This window comes from Brachyistius frenatus, unplaced genomic scaffold, assembly GCF_029030835.1.
Source record: "Brachyistius frenatus isolate BFR_SWC_R1_liver_20210118 unplaced genomic scaffold, ASM2903083v1 Contig_119, whole genome shotgun sequence".
Classification (NCBI taxonomy): Eukaryota; Metazoa; Chordata; class Actinopteri; family Embiotocidae; genus Brachyistius; species Brachyistius frenatus.
Window position 1 is genome coordinate 1,006,011 of NW_027210718.1, and position 23,917 is coordinate 1,029,927.

Here is a 23,917-nt window from a genome sequence, read left to right on the forward strand (position 1 = left end):
AGTTATTTTCTATATCAATAAATTTAGCAAATATGTTTTCAATGAGTCAGTGACTTTTTTTTAAGTCTATAAAATACCAGGAAAAAAAATACTCATTTTGTCCCACTTGAGTCCAAGATTTTATCTTCAAATGTCTTTAATAATTCTCAGTTTGGAATCACAGAAGACAAAGTAAGGCAGCAAATTGTGGCAAATGAGAAGTTGGTGCTGAGGTAATGGGTGGCATTTTTACTAGAAAATAATTAATAATACATTAAAATTGACTATGAAAAGAAGTGATTAATTTTACATCAATCAATTAGCTGTTTCAGGTCTACAGCAGTGTGAATTTACCCAGTTAAAAGCAGATGGATATTTAAAAACAAAAAAAGTTGGTTGATTTGTCTGAAAATATTGTTTATACATATATTACCTAAATTCCTCTGTTAGGGCCTGCATGCCTGACACGGGAAAGTTTTGAATCATCTGCTATAATGACCGCAATCTATGGTTGGATTGAGAAAATGAAGCCATGTCACGTGCCCTACCGAAGCGTTACTGACCTACAGTTTGAGGAAATCAAAAGACCAAAACCTTCATTCAGCCAACATGGACATTTTCCAGTGTTTCCACTCAGTCTGTAAATAAGTGATGGGTCACATTTTAAAGACTCTTGCTTTGTGACCTCATATTTAAAAATGCTGCATATCACTATAAAAAAGAGACTTCTTCTCTTTTAAATTACAGTTTTTTTTTTTTTTTTAATTTCATAAACATTTATAAAAAAAAGAAAAAGAAAAAAGAATTCCATGGTTATTCAAGGAAACTTGGGGATGACATAAGGAAACTGCGTTGTTGTGGTCGAGCCGGTAGATCATGACAAGGCGACATTGCAGAACTACACAGTGGTATGTGTTGTGAATGAGGATAGCTTTGACTCATAGCTCTAATTTATATGCAGCGATTACTTCCTCCTGTCTGTCCCTCCTATCAGCTTCTTCCGAGGAAACGAATGAAGAAACCAGGGTGGTTATGTAATAATCTGTATGGAAGAACTGGTTTAGGTATGTACTGAGTCCTCAGTACTGAGCTGCAGAGAGTTGGTATTCACAGAGACGGCTGTTGTCCTTATTATCACCATTTCCCAGCTGTCTGTCTGTCTCCTGCTGCATGCTCAGGGTCACTCCAGCTAATGGTCCGAGGAATGTAAACCCTCCTGGGTGTTTATCTCCAGACGCCGGTCGTCTGTGTTCAGCGTGTTGATCCTTGTCAGCTGGCGAAACTCTGACATTGTAACCCAGCAGCCGTTTCATCACTTTTACTGTTGTTTGACCCTTCTCGTCTTCGTCCAGGTCTTCCTCTTCCGAACTCTCCTCGCTGTCAGAGTGGTGGTTGCCATTGGTTTTGGTACTCGCCCCGTTTTCTGCTCGTCTGCCATTGGTGGAGACTTTGTTCGAGGCGCTGACCTCGTCGATCTCCTCGTCTTTCACAGAGAGATTTGGATCTTCATCTTGTCCGCTATCACTGTCATCGCCTTCGTCCCGTCTTTCATCACCGCTGCCTTTTACTTCCTCCTTGGCAATTACAAAGAAAGGCTGGGTGTGTGCGAGAGGAGTAGTATCCATTTCTTCATCTTGGTCCATGCTGAACAGGACAGACAACATGGATTAGATACATAAACTGAACAGTGTATACAGAATGTTTCCAGGCATCAATTACAGTATCGTGCATTGCATCAGTTTCACCTGCACAGTCAAATGTTTTGTAATCTGTCAACGCTTCATTCAGAGAAGGAAAACTGTGGCTGACAAAGCTGCTCATTGTCAAACTGTGTATGTACGATATTGTACATTCCCATGAGACAGAAATCCAACTACAGTCTTTGTGATGTAATCTCATTCTTTTTATGTCATGTTTCACCTGCGTAGATATTGAAGGACTGCAAGGCAATAAGAGGTATTCATCAGTTTTACTGTTCACGACACCAGTGCACACAGATTCTGACTGGAAATGCAGCACTCGTTGAGCTCAGGGTTTTGAACAATCAGGCCAAAACAAGTGTAAGACTCTTAAGAGCTATCGTGCATATATTTATTATGGATAATAAAGGTTATGCATATATATACAGCCCTAAACAGTTCACAATTGAACCACACCAGTTTGTTTCTGTGGCATCATTGCCGTAGCAACACACGAAACTGTCATAACATCATCTCCATCGGATCCTTCCGTTGGGAGCTAAACAGCGGAACGTCTGCGCTTTTCTCACTTGATCATGAAGTGGTTTTGTGGCTCGCTGTTGACCAAACAGTTTATGTATTGAGGCAGCTTAAGCTCTCTCACCCAGATGACGCCCCAGCCACTCTCATCTTCTGCCACATGTAGTTCAGGAACATGGATGACTGCAGCAGATGACCAATCCTCTGCATGTGTCTCTCTGCGGGAAGAAGACAATGAATAAACACTTAATCAGTTAAAACTTCAGTTTGCATGTCCCCACAATAGCCCCTTTACAATGTGTAATTTGGCCATATAATCTTTGAGTTAAAGCTATATCGAGACGCTGTGTCCTCTTGGTCTCAGTTTGACAGACACGCGCCCTCGGCTGACCCGTGTATGGGATGAGTCCCTCCAGGTGTGTCCGGGCTCCCTGGTACTGCAGCAGCTCCTCGGGCGGCAGGTGTGTGAGCAGCACCTGCAGCACGGCCTGGGCATCCTGACAGTTCCTGGCGTTGGTGTTCCACACGACACAGTAGCGCAGAAGCGACTCTGTGTGGGATCGCAACCGTGACAGGGTCCATTATCGAGCAGCAGATAGCGGAAACGGTTGGGAGAAAGAAAGAAAGAAAGAAAGAAAGAAAGAAAGAAAGAAAGAAAGAAAGAAAGAAAGAAAGAAAGAAAGAAAGAAAGAAAGAAAGAAAGAAAGAAAAAAAAAAGAAGGAAGAAGACAATTTAATTTCTCCACTGACAGACATTCTTTCCGTAGGGTTGTGTGGGGAGGATGCTAATATTGTGTTTCCAAGTGAAATCAATAGCCGGTTTCATTGTTATTAAGCCACACTGGTTTTGGTTGTTATACAACTATGGTTGTTTATACAAGGATGAAACATATTTTTCCCAATAAATGAGATGAACTTTTTCCACTTGGATTACCGAGCACACATCAAGACTTTTTTTTTTTTTTTTAACATGGTACCTTTCTGATCCAGTCGCAGTTTCAGCACAGTCTTTTCCAACAGATCGCTGCTGTTCTCCCTCTGACGGATCGCTGGAAGCAACAAGACAAGACGGACAGTAGTAGTTCATGTTAAGCTTGTAATAGTGACTCCGCAAATTTAAATCTCCTATTTGAACTGTTATGTCAGCTTTGTTTTTTAAGTGTTAGTGTGTATTACCTACTGGTAAACAAGCCTGTTGTTACTCTTCAAATTTAATTTTACAATATACAAGTGTATCAGGCCTCAGGAACATCCATCTTTAGTGTCCAGCAATAGTCTGCCAAAACAGAGGAGTTGCTTTTCCTTGATATCACTTTTCCAAGTCTATGAGGATTACAATGGATATGGGTGCAGAACTTCCCGTGTGCACGCCTTCAGTGTATTCAGCGCAAGTATGAATGGGTGAGATCAATTCCATTTCGCATTGCATAATGCACTCTATTATGTATTACAAAACCAGAATGCGTCAGCCTTTTGTTAAGACACCTGTGGACTGAATGCGTGTTGACCCACCCAGTGCACTGTGTTATGATGGTTTACATCTTGCAGTAAACAAGACAAACATAGTGAACAAAAGGGCATGACTGTGGAATCCAGGGGTTTGTTTTTGTTTGCGGGTCCGTCCTGTGCATCCTTCAATGCTCGTTTGAGCAGCCGTTCAAAACAAGAGACGACACATTTACAAGGCGACAGTCACGATAACCACAAGTGAAAAGTACCTTTGATAACAGTGAGCACGGTGTGAGGCTGGTCCAGCGAGATGGCGAGACCCAGCGCCTTCAGATATTTCTTCTCGTGGAGCAGGTTGGACAACTCCTGCTGCCTTCAGACACAACAGACACATGTGAACACACAGACACGTGCACCCGTATGCCTTGTTGAACATTTAAATAGCAATCATCAGTGTTTACTGCTCATTAGCTCAAAGGATAGTCGACCAAAATCATTACAAATAAAAATGTAGGTCCTCGATGATGTTTCCAAACTGGATACCAACACGTTTATAAGGTCTGACAAAATATTACATAAATCATAGGAACTGTAAGAGCCTCCAAGTAGTTCAGCGGTGGTGCACTATGACTTTTTCTTTAAATAAAGGCCAGGTTAAAACCCAGTAATATGGCTGGACTGTGTATGAAACGCGAGAGAGCTTTTAATTTGAAACCTAAACCGGAAATCGCTGCATTCATTCGGCCGGCCAACGGCGGAACTTCACTCAATTATGTACATTTTGACTTCACAAAGTGAAATGTACATCATCTTTTATTTTTCACAAACATGTTATTGAACATGTCAACGAGTTTTTGTTTGATACACCACAGTGTCATCACTAACACACACTACAAAAAAAAATGCACCCAACTGTTTTGGTGAGTCAGCATCGGGATGGAAGTTGTCACTCGGTATGTTTTCGACAAAATCTCCAGACGAAAACCAGCAACAACATCAGCCTTGACCACGAGTGACTAATGCAACATGGATAACGTGTTACAAAATTGCTGACCTTGTCGTTTATACTAGCAGCTGTTGTGCAGTTAAATTCTGCATTTTATAATGATACTACTGCCTATCTGCACAAGAGGGAAGGTATTATTCTAGCAGCTTGTAACAATTCCCGTGTCGAGCAGCGTTATGAGCCCAACGCTAAGGATAGAAGATGCAGGGAGGAGTGACGGCAGCCTGCTCTGTGACTTTAGAACAAGCTTTGTAATCCATAAGATAATGCTGTGTGTAACTTACTTGAGTATCTGATCCTCCTGTTTGGCCTGCTCCTCTGCCAGCTCCACTCCAGTCACATCCTAGTGGGGCACAACAGACAACATGCTTTTAGCTGTGATAATCTACTGAACCCCGCAGGGACAAAAATCTTTTTTTTTTTTTTTTACCAAAAACAGAGTGAGAGGTCAGCTAAAAATAAGAGTGAAAGGTCAGCTAAAAATAAGAGTGAAAGGTCAGCTAAAAATAACCAGCCAGTTGGACTAAATAGCTTGCCAAAAGGACACTTCAGCAGGTACAACACTTGCTGTCATGACAGCAAAAACATTTAGCTGACGCGACTTCCTGAATTATTTGATGCAAATACTGACCAAGGTGACGATGCAACAGTGTTTGTGAAATATCTCTGAGCTGTTCACCAACAAAACCGTACGTGTCCTCGTGTACAGAATGTCCAGTCGAGTTCTTTTAAAACAACCCTAACCTGTCACAGCAATTTTTGGGGTCTTTTTCAATCTTTATTAAATATTTCAACATCAAAATCCTACTGCTTGTTCATTAATCCTTTAACAGTTTTAGTGGATTTCTCTGTTTTAATTGTTTGCATTCACTGTTTTTATTGAGTGCTTTTGACTGTGCTTTGCTTTTAGAGTTTTTGCCACTTGTTTTTTTGCATTACGTAAAGGTGCAATACAAATAGACTTTGCCTTTATGACTTTGATTTTGTGACTGGTTTCCCAGAATAGCATTTTACTGTCGTGTATCAAAAGAGAACTTGTGAGTTCGTTGCAGCCTACCGAGACATTTATGTCAAGTTAAAGAGGAAAGAATGCAAGACTAATGGCGAGACAAGAAAATATCTTTGCAATTTTTTTTTCTTTTTTCTATTTAGTAGATTGATTATTAATTGATCCACTTAAGCCTCTCACCATTTGCTCTGTTTAACTGGTGACGATCATTCAGATCCTACTTACCACCCACAGAGAGATGTGCGAGTCTGCTGAGCCAGTCACCATCTTGTCGTCTTTGCGATTGGCGTGGAGTCCCCACACTTTGTCCTGGTGGGCGTCCAGCGTCTTCACGCACTCGTTGGACTTTATGGTCCACAGCTTCACTAAACCGTCTGAGCCACTGAGGTAAATGATAAAGAAATTTTGAATTACAACAGTTCTATTTAAACACACCACGCGACTCACGAGCGGAAAGTCAGAAGTCAGGAGATCTTAGATACTGGTGAGCTGGTGAGACAAGTGATAGTCCACAGGAACGTGTTGTGGTAGTCAGACATCTGAGATAACATGTTGAAGAAACAATTTGAGGCTGCTGTTTGTGCATTCAAATGTATCTGCAATGGTGTGGGAATGGAATAGGTCCTTGCGGTTCTCTTTGTGGAGAAATGCTTTGCGTGAGGAGGAACTGTGGTTACCTGGTGAGCAGCTGAGTTCCTCGGCTAACAAAGATGACCTTTAGAACTGATGCATCATGGCCCTCGAACGTCTTAAAAGAAGAAGAAGAAGAAAAAAAAAAAAAAAAAAAAACTTAACAAACAACCCTTTCTACTCTCTGTTGTCATTTCAACATAATTATTTGTATGCAACACCAAAGAAAATCCCCTGCAGGTTAAGACAAAATTCACAACTGATGAGAGACATTACTCTGATGCACACTGAACCCTGTGTCCCACCTTGAGGCAGCTGAAGTCTTGCAGGCTCCACAGCCTGGTTGTGCCGTCTGCTGAGGAGGTGGCCAGCACCTGGTCGACGGGGGAGAAGCAGACGGCCCAGACACCACGACGGTGGCCCCGAAACACCCCCAGCAGGCCCACGGTTCCCTCCCCAGTCAGGGACCACAGCTTGGCCGTGCGGTCCTGGGAGCCTGAAGCCAGCAGCTTGTCATTGGGTGATACTGCAACGCTGTTTACATCCTGGAGAAATGGCAGGGGAGGGAGATGGCAAGATTTTAGTAAATCTTAAGTTTAACACAATATAGTACGTTCAATAGTAAAAGAGATTGTAGTGAGAACTGAGATGAAGAAAAGATGGATGGAGAGGATGTAAATCACATTTGTAACAAGAGAATGACGACGCTGCCCCCAGCATCACTTCACCTGACGTGGCGGTGACTGACGCTTTACATTGTGTTTCATCAAATAATTGATGAAAGAATGTTTAACATAAAGCAAATAAAAGGTTAAGCAACCAGGACCTACTGATGAACAGACTGACAATTGTTCCATTGTGAGTGAGTGTGATTTAGTGTGTGAGTGTAAAAGAAAAGAATCCTGTGTAAAAATGTAACTTCCCATCATCTCTATAACTTTAAATAGTTCCTCTACTGAGAAGAGGCGTGAGTTTCAATGTACTTCCTTATGAGAAGTGTCACATTGCACAGAAATTACATCACCAGAGACTTGACTCACCTGTGTGTGTGTGTGTGTGTGTGTGTGTGTGTGTGTGCGTGCGTGCGTGTGTGTGTGTGTGTGCGTGCGTGCGTGTATCTGTGTGCGCGTCAGAGTGCGAGAATCCTCCCTAAAACCGTTTGAGCTGACGGTTTGTTTACCGAATTTTTGAATTGTATTTTATCTAAGAAAACAACCGGGGCAACCACAAACATTTGATAAAAAGCTGAAACACACCTGATGTTCCTTTAAAAGTTGAAGGTTAACAAATTCATCCAATGTCAACAGAAGTTCAGTTTTTCCCGTTCTATTTTTGGTGATGAGGAAAACTTGTTTCTTTGCTGGCAGATTTCCAGAGCAGTGTCTTGAATTTAAGTAGAAGTGCTTTCAGAGATTAAATGTGTTCAATTAGCTGCTGTGTTTTACTTGTTTGAATGTTTATGCTACAAGTGCGCATGACCAAAGCCCATTCATCAAATCAGGGTGTCACACAAAAACTTGTCATGCAAGATTTTAAAGAGGAGGAAGCTGTCAATCATGCAATCTCGATGTTCTGGGCTCAAATTTGGACAAAAACTACTGTCATATTTCATTGTATTTAACTGCAAACTCAATTCAGCAGGAATTTAAAAATTGCTCTTCGACTCATTGTCTGCACTAATGAACAGTCGACAACTATCATGAGATATTTTTGTGTTTGCATATATGTTTGCGCACTATGCATATGCATGTCTTGCATGCTATCAGCTACAAATGGCAGCATGTTTCTTCTTTCTTTCTAAACTGTGACCAGAATATCTTGATATTAGAATATCTAACACCATACATATCCTCATACTCTCAGACATACTCAGCAACCTTTCTTTTCTGTTCCCAAAATTCATATTTTTCAAATTCCAATTGGAACAATCTGCTCACTAATATAAGAACAATGAACTCATTCCACCTTAAGAGGCCTTAAATAATGTATTCATATTTTTACTAAAACACTGTGCTGCTGCTTTTAATTGTAATGTCTTCCTGCCCTTCAATAGTGTGAGGAATGTGCTTGTTTGTAATCTCTGTAATCATTGGTCTTACTACTATTAATAATGGACTATATGTTTTGTGGTAGCTACATTCTACTTATTTTGTGTCGGTGTTGTGGGTTAATGGGAACAATGTGTGGGAAGGATGGTAAATGAGGGCCTTTATAAATGTTCTATTTGATTGTGTCTGTTGCATTGTATTGAATGTTTTGTGCTGGACTCTTCTCTTCTCAAATGGCTATCGATTTAAAAACTTGTTTCCAGGTACCTTATCGTGAGCTTTCTCTGTGGCACGTGCAGTCAGATGGTGTATGTCCGACCCTGTTGTGGAAAAGTCTTCTGGGAGATCCCACACCTTCACTGTACAGTCCTGACTACCAGTCACAAGGAAAGACGCTTTCATCCTGGACACAAACACAAACATGGGGAGGCATTAGTCGGGCACAATCACACAAACTTATTAATATCCGTTTACTAAAGAACAATTCCCCTGTTTTCTTCAAACATATTTACCACCTAACCCTTTACCTGTGTGTTACAGGAATGTGACGTGTTACCTTGAGCAGGAGATGGAGCCCACAGCATTGGTGTGGCTGGAGCCCCGCGCCACACATCGCGCCTGACCACTGTCACTGTCCATCTGCCACACACGCACCGACCTGTCCTGTGGACACGACATTCAAACATTACTGTTGGCTTCAATGTGTCTTAACAGTTTATATACTTGATCGTATAGATGTGTTGACACTGGGACGCACCACATGCCACGGCTCTACATGAATAGATACTGTCTCTTTCAGTTCCCATGCTTACCTTTGCACAGCTTGCAAACAAAGAGCCTTTTTGGAACACATCCAGTGTGAGGACAGTATCTGAGGAAGATAAGCATATAAAAAATAGCAGAGATAAACATCGATCCAACCTGCTCAGTAAGGCACGTTTAAACAACACAAAGACCAGGTGGTCTAAGACCTGACTCAAAGCTGTCATTTCCCCTGATCCAACCGTGGTGTATGGACACTGTCTTTACACTTTCACTTGAAAATGTAAATGTAAATATGTAATGTTAAATATTAATATACATTTTATTAAAACGGACTGATCTCTTGATTCTCTATGTTCGCCTACGTGGGGAAACACACACACTCATTGTAATACCACAGAAACTTCCTGCAGTTTAATTAATGAATGAACAAACGTGCAGGCCTGCACGTGCTGCTGCCTGCTGGTGACTGACCCGTGTGTCCGTAGAGGATCTGGCAGCTGTTGGTGAGCAGCTCGAACACCTTCAGCTGGCAGCTGTTGGTGGCCACCACGATGTGACTGTCGCCTTTACCCAGGAACTTCACGTCCAGCACCTCGTCACTGTAGCCCACAAACTGGAGGACAAAAGAAGCAGCCGAGAGGAGAGAGACCATTAAGTCTGATAAGTACACACGGCAAAGTGACATGAGCGTCAGCTTAGGACAACCAGCAGAGAAAGACCTTAATGTTCTATTTGATTAAGCCCATGTAAGAGTCACAACTTGTACCATATCTGATGTTTTGATCAAAAACTTTTAATCTAAAGTAAACGCTAACTGCTAACCAGATAATTAAGCTACAATTCACCAGCAAAGGGAGCATTGGTGATAAAGGCATACCTCATAAAAAAAAAAAAAAACTTGCATAAAACATAGGTGGGTATTTACCGTTAGCTTTAAATTAGATTCCCTCATTAATACTTCATGTAAATTCATGTGAAGAACATACTATCAGGTGTCTAACAAGTCATTTCCAAATATCAGCACTGGATATAAATATTGGAGCCAGACCGACATTGGTCCATCACAGATATATCAGTATCGGCGTATACGTTGTCCGATATGAAAAACACAAAAATGCACATCAGCTGTAAATGTTCAGAAGTACCTCCTATATGTCTTTAGGTGTGTGTATGTCTACTAATGTCTTATATGTCTATATATGTCTGGGCAATATATACCTGGGGAATAGCGGACTCTGATTCTGTTCGTACAAAAACTGAGGCAGGTGAGCTAAAAATCTTATGTTAGGCTGCCCCATATTTTTTGCCTCGGCAGCAAGTTCAATGATGATTTATAATTATTGTTACATTCCCACTGAAGTTCACTGTTTCAGTGCACTGATGTCCTTTTGTATAAGAAAGGGAATTGTCCAACTTTAAAACATCCTGCCGCCATTACACATCCAGTTTCAGTCTGACTCTATTAAATACTGCACTGATGTCTGGTTCCGGTGCCCACCTGCTGCTGTGTGGTGAAACCAGGCAGCTGGTAGAGCAGTATGTTGTGTTCTGCCGTGACTGTGGCCAGTCTGGCAGAGGCGGGCAGGTGAAAAAGATAAGTCAGAGTGCGGGGATTGTCGTCGTCGTCCTTCTCTTTCTCCTCCTCCTCGTCCTCAGAGACAGAGTTGAGAGTGGAGGGGGGGGTGTGGGTGTAGATGCAACGAGCCGTGCTGGCCTCCCACACCCTCAATACTCCTACAGGGAAGAAGGACGAATATGTGAGTAACAGAGATACCGAAAAGGTGTCCACAAAGTCAACTCATGCACAGCAACGCAGATTAGATCTTTGAGGCGATGGGAAAGTCGAACCTTTGCTGCCAGCTGTGATGAAATGCAAGTCCTTGCTCTTCACTCCAATCTGAGATAAGGCTTTATTCTCAGGCAGAACAATAACCCCCTCTACAGCCTGCAGATAGACAACACACACATAAATCAAGCTGCAGCGATGATACCGCATGAAGATTACAAAAATAATTTATGTTACAATTCTTAGTTTTTCCATGAACCAACAACAACAATATCTTCCAGTTTTCACAGTCTCACCTCGAAGACCGGAACAGTTCTCTTGGCCTCACGACTTTTCAGGTCCCACACTGTACAGATCTTGTCTCTACCAGAACTACAAATAAAAGATAAGATCAGGACAAAGTTACACACAGCTTTATCACGCAGCACCACAAAGTCTAATACACCCTGAATGCTATTTCAGCAGTTTGATTGGAAACACTACCGAGAAGCCGGGTTCACAGTACCTGACCATGGTGCCTCCGTCTCGACTGAAGCTGAGGGAGGTGACCGCGCTGTAGTGGCTCCGCAGCACACACACACACTGGCTGGAGCGCAGGTCCCACAACCGAATGCCACAGTCCAGAGAAGAGGAGAAGAGCTGCAGCCGCTTGATGTCTGGGTGGAACTGGACCAAGCTGCACAAGGAAAAATACTTTATTTTGCTTCCTTGTTACTAAATTCAACGACAAAATCTGCAGTTTCTTCATCAACTTGAGATGTTGGTTGCCTGTAAAACCAGTATTGTTGGCAAGTATACCGTTGTCTGTGCTTTATATAGGTGTTTGTAGTGTATGTGAAACTCTGCAAATGTTCTGTAACATGTCTGCTTGTTAAACTATTATATCATATCATTTAAAGACATCATTTTTATGTCTCTCTGGTTTTCCTCACTTTCGGGAATGACTCACTAACTTTAGTAGCTGGCTGAGTGTATAAAGTTTGAAACCAAGAACCAAGTACTGTAGTTAGTTAATTAGTTAGTAAGTAAGTAGGGAGGCTGTAGCTCAGTTGGTAGAGTGGGTTGCACACTAATTGGAAGGTTGGTGGTTCAATCCCCAGCTCCTCCCGTCCACATGCCTAAGTGTCCTTGAGCAAGACACTGAGCCCTAAGTTGCTACCGATGGTGTACCATTGGTGTGTTGCAAGTCGCTTTGGATAAAAGCATCAGCTAAATGAAATGTAGTAACAAAGGATTTTAAGCTCCAATCTGTGTGTAGTTCCGAGACACAAGAACTTACTGTACAACACCAGATGAGCCTTTAAGGTTGTGAGTGCAGTACTGCTTTACCACATCCCAGAGCTTTATTGTGCCATCACAACCACCTGCAGGACAACATGAGGAGAAACACTGTGAACCACAGGATGCCTATGTAGCAGAGGTCAGGTAGATGCTGACTGATACTGATCATGTCACAGCTGACCTGTGGCTAGGAGCGTAGAGGTGGAGTCAAAGGTCATGCTGGCCACAGGGACCGTGTGAATGGCCCTCCAGGAACGAGTGCAGCTGGCTTGCCTCCAGTCCCACTGCTTCAACAGCAGAGCTCTGCTGGCTGTGACCAGCATCTGTGGACGGACACAAAGCCAAGACAATGAATGCTGTTTCAAAGGCTGATAATTGAAAATACTGAAACCATGCTGGTGTTTGCTCATCTGTGGTTACACAAGAGGGTTTGAGTGAAGTCACCACAAGAGTTTTCTTACCTCATCATCACAGCTGAGTGCAAACGATGTGATGTCCTCTTGATCATCCTACAGCCAGAGTTTGGGGAAAAATGAATTTTTCACACAATTATTAGATAATCACTTGATCGGGATTATTTGAGCTGATCACAATCCTTTTGCATATTTGTTAGAATAGTTTTCACTTATCTGTATAAAAAAAAAAAACAGATTGATGAAACTAACAGAAATATCATATTTTACGTGAAATATTTGTTTACGAGGCCTAAAGGGCAAACCTATCGTTTTTACTTGTATATGTAAATTTTTAACACCAATAAATTGCTCTTCTTCCTCATATAGTGTATTATTAAACTATGATTAGGTTTATAACAGAGAAAGACAATTAAATTGTAAATCACAATTATCTGGATGGCAATTACAGTCTGTCAACTCAAATGTAAGGATCGTTGACAGCCCTAGTCAGCATAAATATGAGTATAGTTTATTTACATTAGGACAGGAAGAATACCAAAATCAAATAACAAATAACTGCTCATAGCACAATAAAGTACAGGATTTATTTCCTTTACGGTTCTTCATTTAAAGAGAGTAAAGATGCAGTAAGTGACACCATTACCCACAAATATGAAAAATAAAAACAGACATTACCGTCAATGACAAAATTCAACATCAAACAGCAAAAAATAAATAACAATCACAAGTTATAAACAGAATTTTAAACTTTTAGGTTTCAAACAAGCTATAATTTGACCTTTAAAAAAATATTGCACACGGTAGTTATTTATCTTTGGACGTGCAAAGATAAACTATTCCAATTTCTAACACCGCATCCAGCAAACAGTGGGCACAACTTTATCCAACTGTGGGAAAGTAGTCTTTATAAAACTCTGGGACTCACGTGCTCAACACAGTGGACGATCTTCCCCGTGCTGATCTCCAAAACATTGACACGAGATCCACATGTGCAAAAGATGTACTTCTCATCTTTGCTGATCTGAAAAACAGACAGATATCGAGGTTAAAGGACAAGTGAGGAGGAGAGTTGTTGTGTTGGTCGGTGCCGCTCCGTCTGTGAAAACAGATGTATGACGTCGTCTGTGATCTTGTCCAGGAGGTTTTTGGAGCTTGCACGGGACAAAAAAAAAAAAAAAAATTAGGGGCATTTTGCTTCTCGCAAATCTCGTTATTTTATGTCAATACAGCAGAAAATCTCCGCGGACACACCGACGCGTCAACGCACCTGCACTTTCCCTCCTTTGTAAAACGGCTCGATCTTGCTGTGAACATCATAACTGAGGAGAGAAGAGAAATATGACGATTAATTGGGGGAAAACCTCATCACGACACCGTAGCCCAGCTTGAGTTAGCCAGCTAGCAAAGAGCTGCAGCCCCACATGTGCGCTTTGCCAAACTCACTTGGTTTTGAACTGAAGATTAGTATTTGCCATCTTGCTCACTAAAAATGCCGGAACCTAAATATTTGATCACCAACAGGCTATATAAACTACTTATTTCTCATCTCACACGTTGGCTACGGTCAACACGTCCGTCCCCGCATGTTGATAGCCGAGTCGCACATATTCTACGTCATCTGAACGCACGGAGCTGTGATTGGCCGGGTGTTTTTTTGTTTTTTTTTCGATGCGTAAAACTGGACAGTCCCACCTCAATTGTCAACATGTAAACAGATAGACTGACATTAAATAACACCCTTTAACGAGTAGTTTATGGGGATTTAAAATGCTAGAGAAATGTAATTTATTTCAGTAAAATGAGTGAATCCTATGCATTATTATTATTATTATTATTATTTTTTAAAGTTTTCTGAGAGCTCACAACAATATGGTTTGCTTGAACTATTCACGAATAAAAGGCCGTGTCTGACCCGTGGAGCCTGAGTTTGATGCTAGAACAACAGGGAAACGACGCTCTCCATAATGAGCGCCATTCTTTACCTGCGTTTATATAATTTACATTTTGTCCGGGCTGACGCACACACAAACGCGGTCCCTCCTTCATGTTTTGTCAGGAATGTTCATGTGTGTGTTGTATTGATAACACGGGTGTGTGTTCCGTGTGTGACATGTGAGAGGATCGATATGGAGTAAAGCAGCGCCGGGAATGGAAACACGGTGACGAAAGAATATTGACATGGTGAGCAGACTGCAGCTTCTCTTTATTTGTTTGTTTATTTTTCAATTTTATGGACGGGTAATCAAACCAAAAACATACATTTTTGACGTGTGAACAGCTATTTACCTAATATCTTTGGCGTAACTGACTTGGACTTTGAAGTAGGTCATATTTCTATATGAATATCATGGTATTTTGTATTATATATTTGGATTAAATAACATGCCATTAAGGATAATGCCAAACATGTGTAAACATTTTGTAATTATCTCGTGTTTTTTCTGTGGAAAAATAATTTTGGCAAAGAGATTGTTTCTACTTTTTGTAATTGTGTGATCGGTCATATGACTTTCCAGAACAATTCTGTTTTGTTGTGTCTTTCCTTTATGTTGAAAATACTGTGGAGGGGTTGTAGGCAGCTGTAGAGGAATGATTTACTGCTCACACTTAAGCACATGAAGGGTCACAGCCTGTTCTCCTTTGCTGCCACATCCATAGTGGCCTCGTGAAATACAAGATGATGAAAAAACAGAATGAAGTCGTTTTTTATTTTGGCCACATCCAGGCGGACCCAGAGGTGTCGACACAGAGTGGGGGCTATGACGTGGAGCTGTTTGTGGACACTCCAGACTATGATTTGATCTGCACCATATGCCAAGGGGTCCTCAGGTGTCCAGTAAGAGCAGCATGCCACCACATCTTCTGCAAGAAATGCATCTTGCAGTGGCTAAAAAGGTACCTCTGATCAACATGACTGTATAAACAAAACTCCACTCCAATTAAAGACTAGAGACTGACTGTTAACTGCTCTCTATAGACAGGAGACCTGCCCCTGCTGCAGGAAGCCGGTTAACCCGAGCTTGATCTTTCTCATGTTCAAGCTGAGCAAATCTATCGGACGCATGAAGATCAAGGTAAGAAACAGACGTAGAGCTGGAACTGGGTCTTCACTTAGACTTTTATTTGTTAACTGTGATACTCTAGAAGAATTACAGTCGTGTTGCTTCGGCCTTTCCATGGTGACTATTTGCAACAAAGGGTGCTAATGGTATTTTCATGTTTAATTTGCAGATTGATTACTTTTTTAATTGATTAATCATTTAATCTGTACATCATGGGAAAATAATAATTAAAAAAAACACCTACCACTATATTCTCAGAACCGAAGACTACATATTTTCGCAAACAGTTCAAAACCCCAAACTACAATTAAAACTAATTAACTACCCAGTTAATTATTTGACATTTTTCTTGATAAATGACTTAAATAATCTTGTTCATACTTCGAATAAACTAACTAGAGAAAAATCTGCCAGTACTCTATCCATCCTTGCAGGTATCTATGTGAATGATGTAATCTCTGTAATTCCTTAATTTTTCTCTTTATGGTCTCTGACAGTGTAAGAATGAGATCCGGGGTTGTGCAGAGACCTTCCCCCTCTCAGAGCAGTATTGCCACAGCATGAGCTGTCTGTACGAACTCATCCCCTGTCCGTACCAGGGCTGCAGGGCGCAGCTCCTCCGCAGGGACCTGGAGACCCATGCGCGCCACTGTGAGCACTGGCGCCAGCCCTGCCATATGGGCTGTGGGACCATCCTCTCCCACCGCACCCAGGCTCAGCACAACTGCTACAAGCAGCTGAGGCAGGACTACGAAGCCAGACAGAGGAACCACAGGGCCATTGCCACCGCCCTGCAGAGGAAGATGAGGAGGATGCAGAGCACCATGGCCCACATGAAGAGGCAGATAGGACTCATCTGCGAGAGCCTGGAGGTGATGGACGATCTGCACGAGGTGGAAGAGGAGGACCTCGTGGAGAGCAGTGGAAGCTCCAGTGGGACTCCAAGCAGCAACAGCAACTGCTGAACGAGGAGTCAGTTGCTGGTGCTGCTTGGCTACTGCTGTGTATAATTTCTGCATGTGTTCATTTCTTTGAAGGTGTGTGTTTTGAAGATGTATCTCCATAAAAAAAAGATTGAATTTGTAACAATTTTTGCTGCAGTTTCATCTCTTTTGTAATCAAACATTTAACATTATATGATATCGGCACCTGGTCTTAATAGAAGATAGTGGAGAGTGAATCTTCACTGGGAAGTGATGGATGATGACGATGAACACATTAAGGTACAAAAAAATGTATCGCCAGTCGTGCAGGTACGAGTCAGTACCAGTAGATTGGAATTCTTGTACGTGTCTCTCTGGGTCAGCTTTGTAAGAATAAAAGACAAAGAAAAGAAATTATGGAGCAGCAGCATAAAGAAAACAAATACATGTATATTATACACATTATGTAGAAATTCATTATTTTACAATGAATTATTGCACAAAACAGTGGACAGGGACTCTGTATGATAAAGATAAATGTAGTCCTGGTGAATGAGGGAGTGAGACAGAAAAAGAGCCGAAAGTAACAGTCTGTAAGGAATGTAAGTGTTGTGATGTGTTAAGTGTCCGTAGTGTAATTGAAGTGGGGGATATGGTCTTTTCTTCCAGCCTTAATGTAATTTGCAGTCTGACATTGGCTGGAAAGAAGCTGTTGTGGAAGTGCGTGGTGAAGCTCTCTGTCCTGTGGCGTCTCAGGTTGTATCTTCCACTTGAACAAAGAGTGAGCTGGATGATGTTGGTCAGTGAGGATGCTCCGTGCTTTTCTCCACTTCTTCCATGCAGGGAAGTTTTTTTAAAATTTTTTTTTAAATCTTAAATTTAAGATATTTTATTAATTGATACAAAACAGGGACATATATCTGTGAGCTTCAAGTATGTCTGTGACTGCACATAGAATAAATACATAGCAGCTATATAATTACAAAATGTATCGGTGACAAGGTAAAATAAAATAAAATAAAAAAATCTTTTTCTCGTGTCTTTTATTAATTGTTTTGTTTACCTCTTTGTTTTTAGATCTTATCGTGAGAATAAATGTTGCATGTCCATCAAAACACAAGATAAAGTAAACTTTTGCCAACAGGTCTCTATTGAGAAGGTTGCCGGTAGGGGCAGTAGTGAGCAGTGTTTTCTCGGTGATGGGGCGGAAGTCTCGCGATACCACATCCACATAAATTCCGCCGGAACCTCCCATGGTTCTTCTTCCTGTTTAATCGATCACGTAAGTTGAATGCTGAAGTTTTCGCTGCGCTTTAAATCCTTCGTTATCTCAAGCATCGTACCGCCGAACACATTTGTTTTACTTATGAAACAGCAGGGAAACATTATATTTTAAAGTTATGCATGCATTTGATCCCAAATATGGATATAAATGTCAATATTGTAGGAAAATATGAATGAACATGGCGGCGATGCTCGTGTCCTGAGAGACAAGTGAAACGGATGTTTGCAATTTTTAAGCCTTTTGTTTTAAATTGACGCTTAAATTTGATGTGTGTTTTTGTCCGGCAGCAAATGGCGGACGACGCCGGTGGTAGAGGAGGTTTTCGCGGAGGTTTCGGTGCTGGCGGCCGCGGCCGGGGCCGTGGACGCGGCAGAGGCCGGGGTAGGGGCCGTGGTGCCCGGGGCGGCAAGTCCGAGGACAAGGAGGTGAGTTCACGTCTCCCAGGTGTTAACAACGTAACTCATTGTTGATATAAAACGCTTATTTTTTGTTGTTGTTTTGTTTGTTTTGCGTTTAACCGAGATGGTCTTTCCTCTTGTCAGTGGGTGCCGGTCACCAAGCTGGGCCGCCTGGTTAAGGACGTGAAGATCAAGTCCCTGGAGGAGATCTATCTGTACTCTCTGCCCATCAAGGTAAGCAGCCTGTTGACTGTTTGGACTGGTCACAATATAAAGAGGCTCAGACTTGTTTAAAAAAAAAAAAAAAATAAATGTATGAGCAAAGTTGGAGAGAAATACATCCGTGTGCATAGATGGCTTTTTATTTTTAATTTTTATTGGAAGACAAGTGTTGCCTTTTTATATATATATATATATATATTTTTAGTGTGCATGACACAATTGTTATTGACTTTGAAGGTATTGATAGGAACAATATGTTGGACAGAACAAATACAAACACTTTGACTTCAAAATTTAGGCTTTTCAATGCTAGAAACAGACCTTTTGTCTCTGATTTGAATCACATCCGAATGCATTTAAGGGACAAACTGAGGTTTGTACACCTGTGTAGTACAACTGCATGAATTTGTATCAACCAGCGCTGCCGTTATGTTATAATGCCACATGTTTTGTTGTCTCCGCCGATGTCAGCCCTGATCGAAACAATGAAATGCTCAAACCTGTCTTGTGTTTTTTCTGTAGGAGTCTGAGATCATTGACTTCTTCCTGGGTTCTGGTCTGAAAGACGAGGTGCTGAAGATCATGCCCGTCCAGAAGCAGACCAGGGCTGGTCAGCGCACCAGGTTCAAGGCGAGTGTGATTTAACTGTACAGGTCTTTTGGTCGTCATCCTGTCGCACTGCTGATGTCTTAAGTTCTAACTGTATTGGCTTCCACCTTTTTTGTTTGCAGGCCTTTGTTGCCATTGGTGACTACAATGGCCACGTTGGTCTGGGCGTGAAGTGCTCCAAGGAGGTGGCTACTGCCATTCGTGGTGCCATCATCTTGGCCAAGCTGTCCATCGTCCCCGTCAGGAGGGGCTATTGGGGTAACAAGATCGGCAAACCCCACACCGTGCCCTGCAAGGTGACGGGCCGCTGCGGTTCTGTCCTGGTGCGTCTCATCCCGGCCCCCCGTGGTACAGGCATCGTGTCTGCTCCTGTGCCCAAGAAGCTGCTCATGATGGCCGGTATCGATGACTGCTACACCTCTGCCAGAGGCTGCACAGCCACTCTTGGCAACTTTGGTATGTTTTTGTTTTTTATTTTTATTATTATTTTCTTCTTGGGTTCTCAGTCCGAATGCTGTCTCTAGTTTTCTCCTCGCTCCGCTCAGCTTCACCTCTGCAGTGGTCGTTATCAGGAGAGAAAAAGAAACGAGTGTCGCACGACAGATACGGTCTTCCGTGTTCCCCTTTTCATTGCCCAACATTTTTCCGCAGCGCTTGTTAAGCTCCGTGTAGAGCATCTACTCATGTTTCTTTATTCCCTCCTCAGCCAAGGCCACCTTCGATGCCATCTCCAAGACTTACAGCTACTTGACCCCTGATCTGTGGAAGGAGACCGTCTTCACAAAGTCTCCCTACCAGGTCAGCACGAACCCTGGACACGTTTGTCATGATTTCTTAACATGTAAAGTTTTATATATGTAACGAGGCTTTCTGCTCGTTCTTCTTCCAGGAGTTCACTGACCATCTGGCCAAGACTCACACCAGGGTGTCTGTGCAGAGAGGCCAGGCTGTCCAGACCGCTACCACCTAAACCTTTTGTACAGAGAACCGCTGAATAAACGTTCTGAAACATCACCTCCCGTCTATTGAAGTATGTTACGCGTGTTAATGTCGCGACGGAACTCGTTTGTGGTTTACGTGCCTAAGATGAGCTCCAGTAATAACTTGGCATTAGAGTGCTTTGCCCTGTGACTGACTACTATAGGCAAAATATAGTTTACTGTAAAATCCCCGTTACACTAATTTATCAGTATTGAGTGACGATAAATAAATACAAAAATTAACTGTCTGGTGAGTGGGTCCTACAAAATAATTTTTCAGCTTTGTCCACTAATGGGAGAACTACCACTTTATAGATGGTAAGAATCTTAAGTACATTGTCAGAAATATTTATCCATCAGTGACTTTAGAAGTTAGCTTGAGGGTGAAATTGCAGTATGAAGTTGTTTGGGGCATTCAGATACTCATCTTCGATGGGTTGGTTGAGGTGACTGAACAAAGGGGGAAAAGATTCTATTTATCACATACATTTTTATTTTACAATTATTACATGGGATATAGGGAGAGCTGTTCTCATGCACTCTGAGCCTGAGCTGCCATCATTCGTTCCTTTTGCTTAGCTAAACACTTCCTCCCATTGGCGTACGCTCCCAGGTCTCCATCTGAAATAAAGGAAACACAAATTAGTGGTAGACGAGCACAAGTAAAGTTCAACTAAATTAGAAGTAGAAAAAATAACGGTATAAAAAGGTCAGAAAATTGCCCATCATGATTTGCCAGAACCAAAGCTGCTCCCTTCATACTAGTTTATACTTTTGCTATATGAAAACGGCTCAAAGTGATACATTCACTGAGTTTTTGCGTGACAAACTACATGTACAATTAGTAAATTATTACTTGAATACAAAATACGTATCTAATATTACAACGACAACAAATTAAGTTTGTTGCATGATTTACATTTGTAAAATAATGCACATCTACAGACTGACACGGATCTTGAGCCTAAGAAGGAATTTGTGACGCTGCATTTAGTGAGAGAATCAATGAAAGTGATTTGGAAAACAAACAAAAAAACAACATACTCGTTACTGCCAATACACGATACATGGCCAATTTCAAACCGCAAAGTACTCACAGCGCGACTGGAAGTTCTTGGCCACCTCGCTGAACTGCTGTATGTCCTTGTCACAGTTCTGCTCGTAGCTGGCTCCTTCTCTCTGCTGGCAGGCCCTCAGACGCTCCTGAATCACCTTCACGATCTCCTGATCTACTTTACTGAGGTGGAGACGACAACACAGGGTGACACACTCATTTAGCTGTGAAGGAGAGATCATTTTTTTTTTATTATCAGAGACAGAGGCCTTAAAGAACAGACTTTTTTTTACCGTCAGCTTGACGCCTAACCGATGTTTAAATAAAAGACGGGTACAAGGCACGCGGCAGGAAAAAAAAAAAAAAATATGGCAGCTTCATATTTTGTCAAGAGATCAGGAAATAAGAAACTCTTGCTCGGGTTTTCGCTGTAGGTGTGCGGGTGTGGTGTCCTCGGGTTTTCATTGAGATCCGCCAAAATACCAAGACTGCGGCAACCAAAGTAAAGAACTGGAGGCTTTAAAACGTCAGTTCACAAACGAATGGGTGACGTCACTGTTGGCTGCTGCTTGGTCCTGAGGCTAATCCAGTTGAGAACCACTTTCTTAGGTGACAAAGGGAACCAGCAACAATTCACAATTAAGAAACTGCAATCAAACAATTTTTTGCAATTGCTTATACAAAAACAACAAACAACAACCTTAAAACAAATAATTCACATTATTCAATATAGTCAACTAATTGACAAATCGACTTATTGTTGCAGACCTGAACAGGATCCACCTCTACAACGTGGACTGAAGCAGGAAAGGACCTTGAACCCTTTTGGAAATGATGGATCTCAAGTTTTTGCTTTTTTTATTGTAAGAAATTTGTGTTTTCACTTTTTTTTTTAAACTTAAACCGCATCCATCATGATGGACTGATTTTTTTTTTTCTCAACACTGTTTACTTTGTACATACCACTGGCCTCGTATTGTGAATTAAATTTGCAAATGTCATACTTTTTCCCGGTAGCAGACGGGTCTCACTAGGTTATTTGACAGTGATTTGCGGCAGTTCATCCTGTGTCTGGATAAACTGTTCAACACACTGTATTGTGCGGTTTTATTCCCCAGCAGAAATGTACACTTACACGGTTCAGGATGTTTGTTTATGTCGGTTGTGTTTTTCTTCCTCTTTGTTTGAAACATTTTTTTTTTGACCGGTTGTTTGGATCGAAGTTGTTTTAACACATTTGAACACTTCGTGGCAATAATTCAGTTTAATTTTCTTGTTCGGGTTGACTGAAATGTTCAAACTTACAAAACTTTTTTTTTTTTTTTTTTTAGGATTTTGGGGAATTCAGTCACCAAAATTCACGAAGCTTTTGTTTTAAATTTACTGTATATGAATGTGTGTGTGTGTGTATTTTTGTGTGTGTGTGTGTGTGTGTGTGTGTGTGTATTTGTGTGTGTGTGTGTGTGTGTGTGTGTTGGGCGCACAGATGTTTGAATGAACACGTCTTTGCGCCGCACTCACTAGTCTCTCCTCCACTGCATCTCTGCCTCGTAGTAGCACAGGTAATCTCCCTCCTGGCAGTCTGTCAGGTCAGGAACACGACGGAACTTCTGGTGGTAGTAGACCATCTTGTTGTTAACCCGAAAGCTGTCAATAACATCTGGAGGAAGCAGGAAACATGGAAGTTCAGAGCTCAGATGAACCCGGTTAAAAGTCCATTCAAAAGGCTGCAGCAGCAGCTCGCTAAGCAGTCACGCAGCTCACTTATTGACACAAAACAAAGCTACGTCATTGATTTAATGGCATATTATTTTATTTGTTTTTCTCCCCGCGGAAGCAGCAGCTTAAATAACCGCCTCGGTTTCTGGTAGCCGTGTTGTTGAGCTAGCCCCAGCTAGCTTAGCTCGGGTTACCTCTGAATGTGGTGACGGGCAGGTCCACGGTGTAATAGAAGACTTTAGACAGAATCAGCGCTGGGTTTGGCAGTGCGGTTTGTTTTTCCACAGCTGGAGTCTGCCGGGGAGGCTCCGGGTATGCTCCTTTATCGTAGTCCGCAGGCATGTTTGCCTCGTTTTGACTGAAGAAGTTTAGAAATACGACAATTCGTCCTCGACAGCTCTCCTTTCGAGGTGGCGCATGCGCAGAGAAACAGAGCGCAATGGCGAATTAGAGGTCAGCGAATTTTATGTTTATATATATATATATATTTTTTTTTTTTCAAGAAACTCTTTACTTTATTTTAAAATGAGCTTCATATACAAACATTACGTTTAACAAGGAACTCGGAACTAATCCAATGCGGTGGTTTTTAAATAGGAAGGTGAAAGTGTAAAGGTCATAGGTTGAACTGTTATATCATTTAAATGCTGTAGGGGGTAACGTAGAGGGTTGGGTTTTTTTTTTTAGCACACAATAAATATAGACTTCATGAGGATTCAAATTGTTTAGTCATCATTCAGTCTGATTGAATAGTGTTGATTTTTTTTTTTTTTTTTTAATGGTCATTTTAGACCCAGTAATTTGTGGTGCTGTTGAACTGGACAGTATAATACTGATAGGTGTTCCTATAATTTAGCCCCTCCCACCCAGTGATACCAAATACAGTTCAACAGCAGCAGTCCCCCACATGACTCCAACAGTATGTGGAAACTACATAACTGGCATATAATATGAAATCCCAAATTTCCATGGTATGGCTTGGGTGCAGCTGTGATGTTTATTTCACAGGGACTTCAAAAATGACCGATACATTTAGAGCAGATATATTCAGCAACATTCACCCACAAATACACACAC

General features: G+C 41.7%; 4 protein-coding genes across 4 annotated transcripts; 2 read left to right on the forward strand and 2 right to left on the reverse strand.

The window, feature by feature from the left end:
* Positions 1-118: 118 nt before the first annotated feature.
* Positions 119-14,180, reverse strand: tbl3 (transducin beta like 3). The gene is made up of 23 exons (XM_069713487.1): positions 14,032-14,180; positions 13,856-13,907; positions 13,514-13,609; positions 12,634-12,681; positions 12,354-12,495; positions 12,171-12,255; positions 11,397-11,567; positions 11,188-11,263; positions 10,954-11,050; positions 10,604-10,839; positions 9,577-9,718; positions 9,153-9,211; positions 8,897-9,003; positions 8,608-8,743; positions 6,598-6,837; positions 6,340-6,410; positions 5,888-6,044; positions 4,938-4,996; positions 3,917-4,020; positions 3,176-3,247; positions 2,590-2,748; positions 2,323-2,416; positions 119-1,623 (listed from the first exon to the last, which is right to left on the reverse strand). Exons 1-23 carry the CDS (start codon positions 14,061-14,063, stop codon positions 1,059-1,061), a joined length of 3,000 nt encoding a protein of 999 aa, XP_069569588.1. The 5' UTR covers positions 14,064-14,180; the 3' UTR covers positions 119-1,058.
* Positions 14,181-14,344: 164 nt separating this feature from the next.
* rnf151 (ring finger protein 151) lies at positions 14,345-16,741 on the forward strand. The gene is made up of 4 exons (XM_069713476.1): positions 14,345-14,769; positions 15,314-15,483; positions 15,566-15,662; positions 16,148-16,741. The coding sequence occupies exons 1-4, from the start codon at positions 14,767-14,769 to the stop codon at positions 16,613-16,615; spliced, it is 738 nt and encodes a 245-aa protein (XP_069569577.1). The 5' UTR covers positions 14,345-14,766; the 3' UTR covers positions 16,616-16,741.
* Positions 16,742-17,822: 1,081 nt separating this feature from the next.
* On the forward strand, positions 17,823-20,101 carry rps2 (ribosomal protein S2). The gene is made up of 7 exons (XM_069713578.1): positions 17,823-17,855; positions 18,146-18,283; positions 18,401-18,490; positions 19,001-19,108; positions 19,210-19,543; positions 19,794-19,885; positions 19,977-20,101. Exons 2-7 carry the CDS (start codon positions 18,149-18,151, stop codon positions 20,055-20,057), a joined length of 840 nt encoding a protein of 279 aa, XP_069569679.1. The 5' UTR covers positions 17,823-17,855; positions 18,146-18,148; the 3' UTR covers positions 20,058-20,101.
* Positions 20,102-20,537: 436 nt separating this feature from the next.
* Positions 20,538-23,263, reverse strand: ndufb10 (NADH:ubiquinone oxidoreductase subunit B10). The gene is made up of 4 exons (XM_069713579.1): positions 23,035-23,263; positions 22,643-22,781; positions 21,165-21,304; positions 20,538-20,688 (listed from the first exon to the last, which is right to left on the reverse strand). Exons 1-4 carry the CDS (start codon positions 23,180-23,182, stop codon positions 20,600-20,602), a joined length of 516 nt encoding a protein of 171 aa, XP_069569680.1. The 5' UTR covers positions 23,183-23,263; the 3' UTR covers positions 20,538-20,599.
* Between the last annotated feature and the right edge of the window lie 654 nt (positions 23,264-23,917).

Excerpts from the sequence above, each read along its gene's own strand:
- ndufb10 (XM_069713579.1), bottom strand. The coding sequence starts at position 23,182 with ATGCCTGCGGACTACGATAAAGGAGCATACCCGGAGCCTCCCCGGCAG. Across the intron at positions 22,782-23,034 it reads GCCCGTCACCACATTCAGAG|ATGTTATTGACAGCTTTCGG; the intron begins GTAACCCGAGCT and ends TGCTTCCTCCAG. Across the intron at positions 20,689-21,164 it reads CAAGAACTTCCAGTCGCGCT|ATGGAGACCTGGGAGCGTAC; the intron begins GTGAGTACTTTG and ends CCTTTATTTCAG.
- tbl3 (XM_069713487.1), bottom strand. The coding sequence starts at position 14,063 with ATGGCAAATACTAATCTTCAGTTCAAAACCAA. Across the intron at positions 6,838-8,607 it reads CAGAGAAAGCTCACGATAAG|GATGTAAACAGCGTTGCAGT; the intron begins GTACCTGGAAAC and ends CCATTTCTCCAG. Across the intron at positions 2,417-2,589 it reads GGGACTCATCCCATACACGG|AGAGACACATGCAGAGGATT; the intron begins GTCAGCCGAGGG and ends TTCTTCCCGCAG.
- rps2 (XM_069713578.1), top strand. The coding sequence starts at position 18,149 with ATGGCGGACGACGCCGGTGGTAGAGGAGGTTTTCGCGGAGGTTTCGGT. Across the intron at positions 19,109-19,209 it reads GTCAGCGCACCAGGTTCAAG|GCCTTTGTTGCCATTGGTGA; the intron begins GCGAGTGTGATT and ends TTTTGTTTGCAG. Across the intron at positions 19,544-19,793 it reads AGCCACTCTTGGCAACTTTG|CCAAGGCCACCTTCGATGCC; the intron begins GTATGTTTTTGT and ends TTCCCTCCTCAG.
- rnf151 (XM_069713476.1), top strand. Across the intron at positions 15,484-15,565 it reads ATCTTGCAGTGGCTAAAAAG|ACAGGAGACCTGCCCCTGCT; the intron begins GTACCTCTGATC and ends TGCTCTCTATAG. Across the intron at positions 15,663-16,147 it reads TCGGACGCATGAAGATCAAG|TGTAAGAATGAGATCCGGGG; the intron begins GTAAGAAACAGA and ends GGTCTCTGACAG.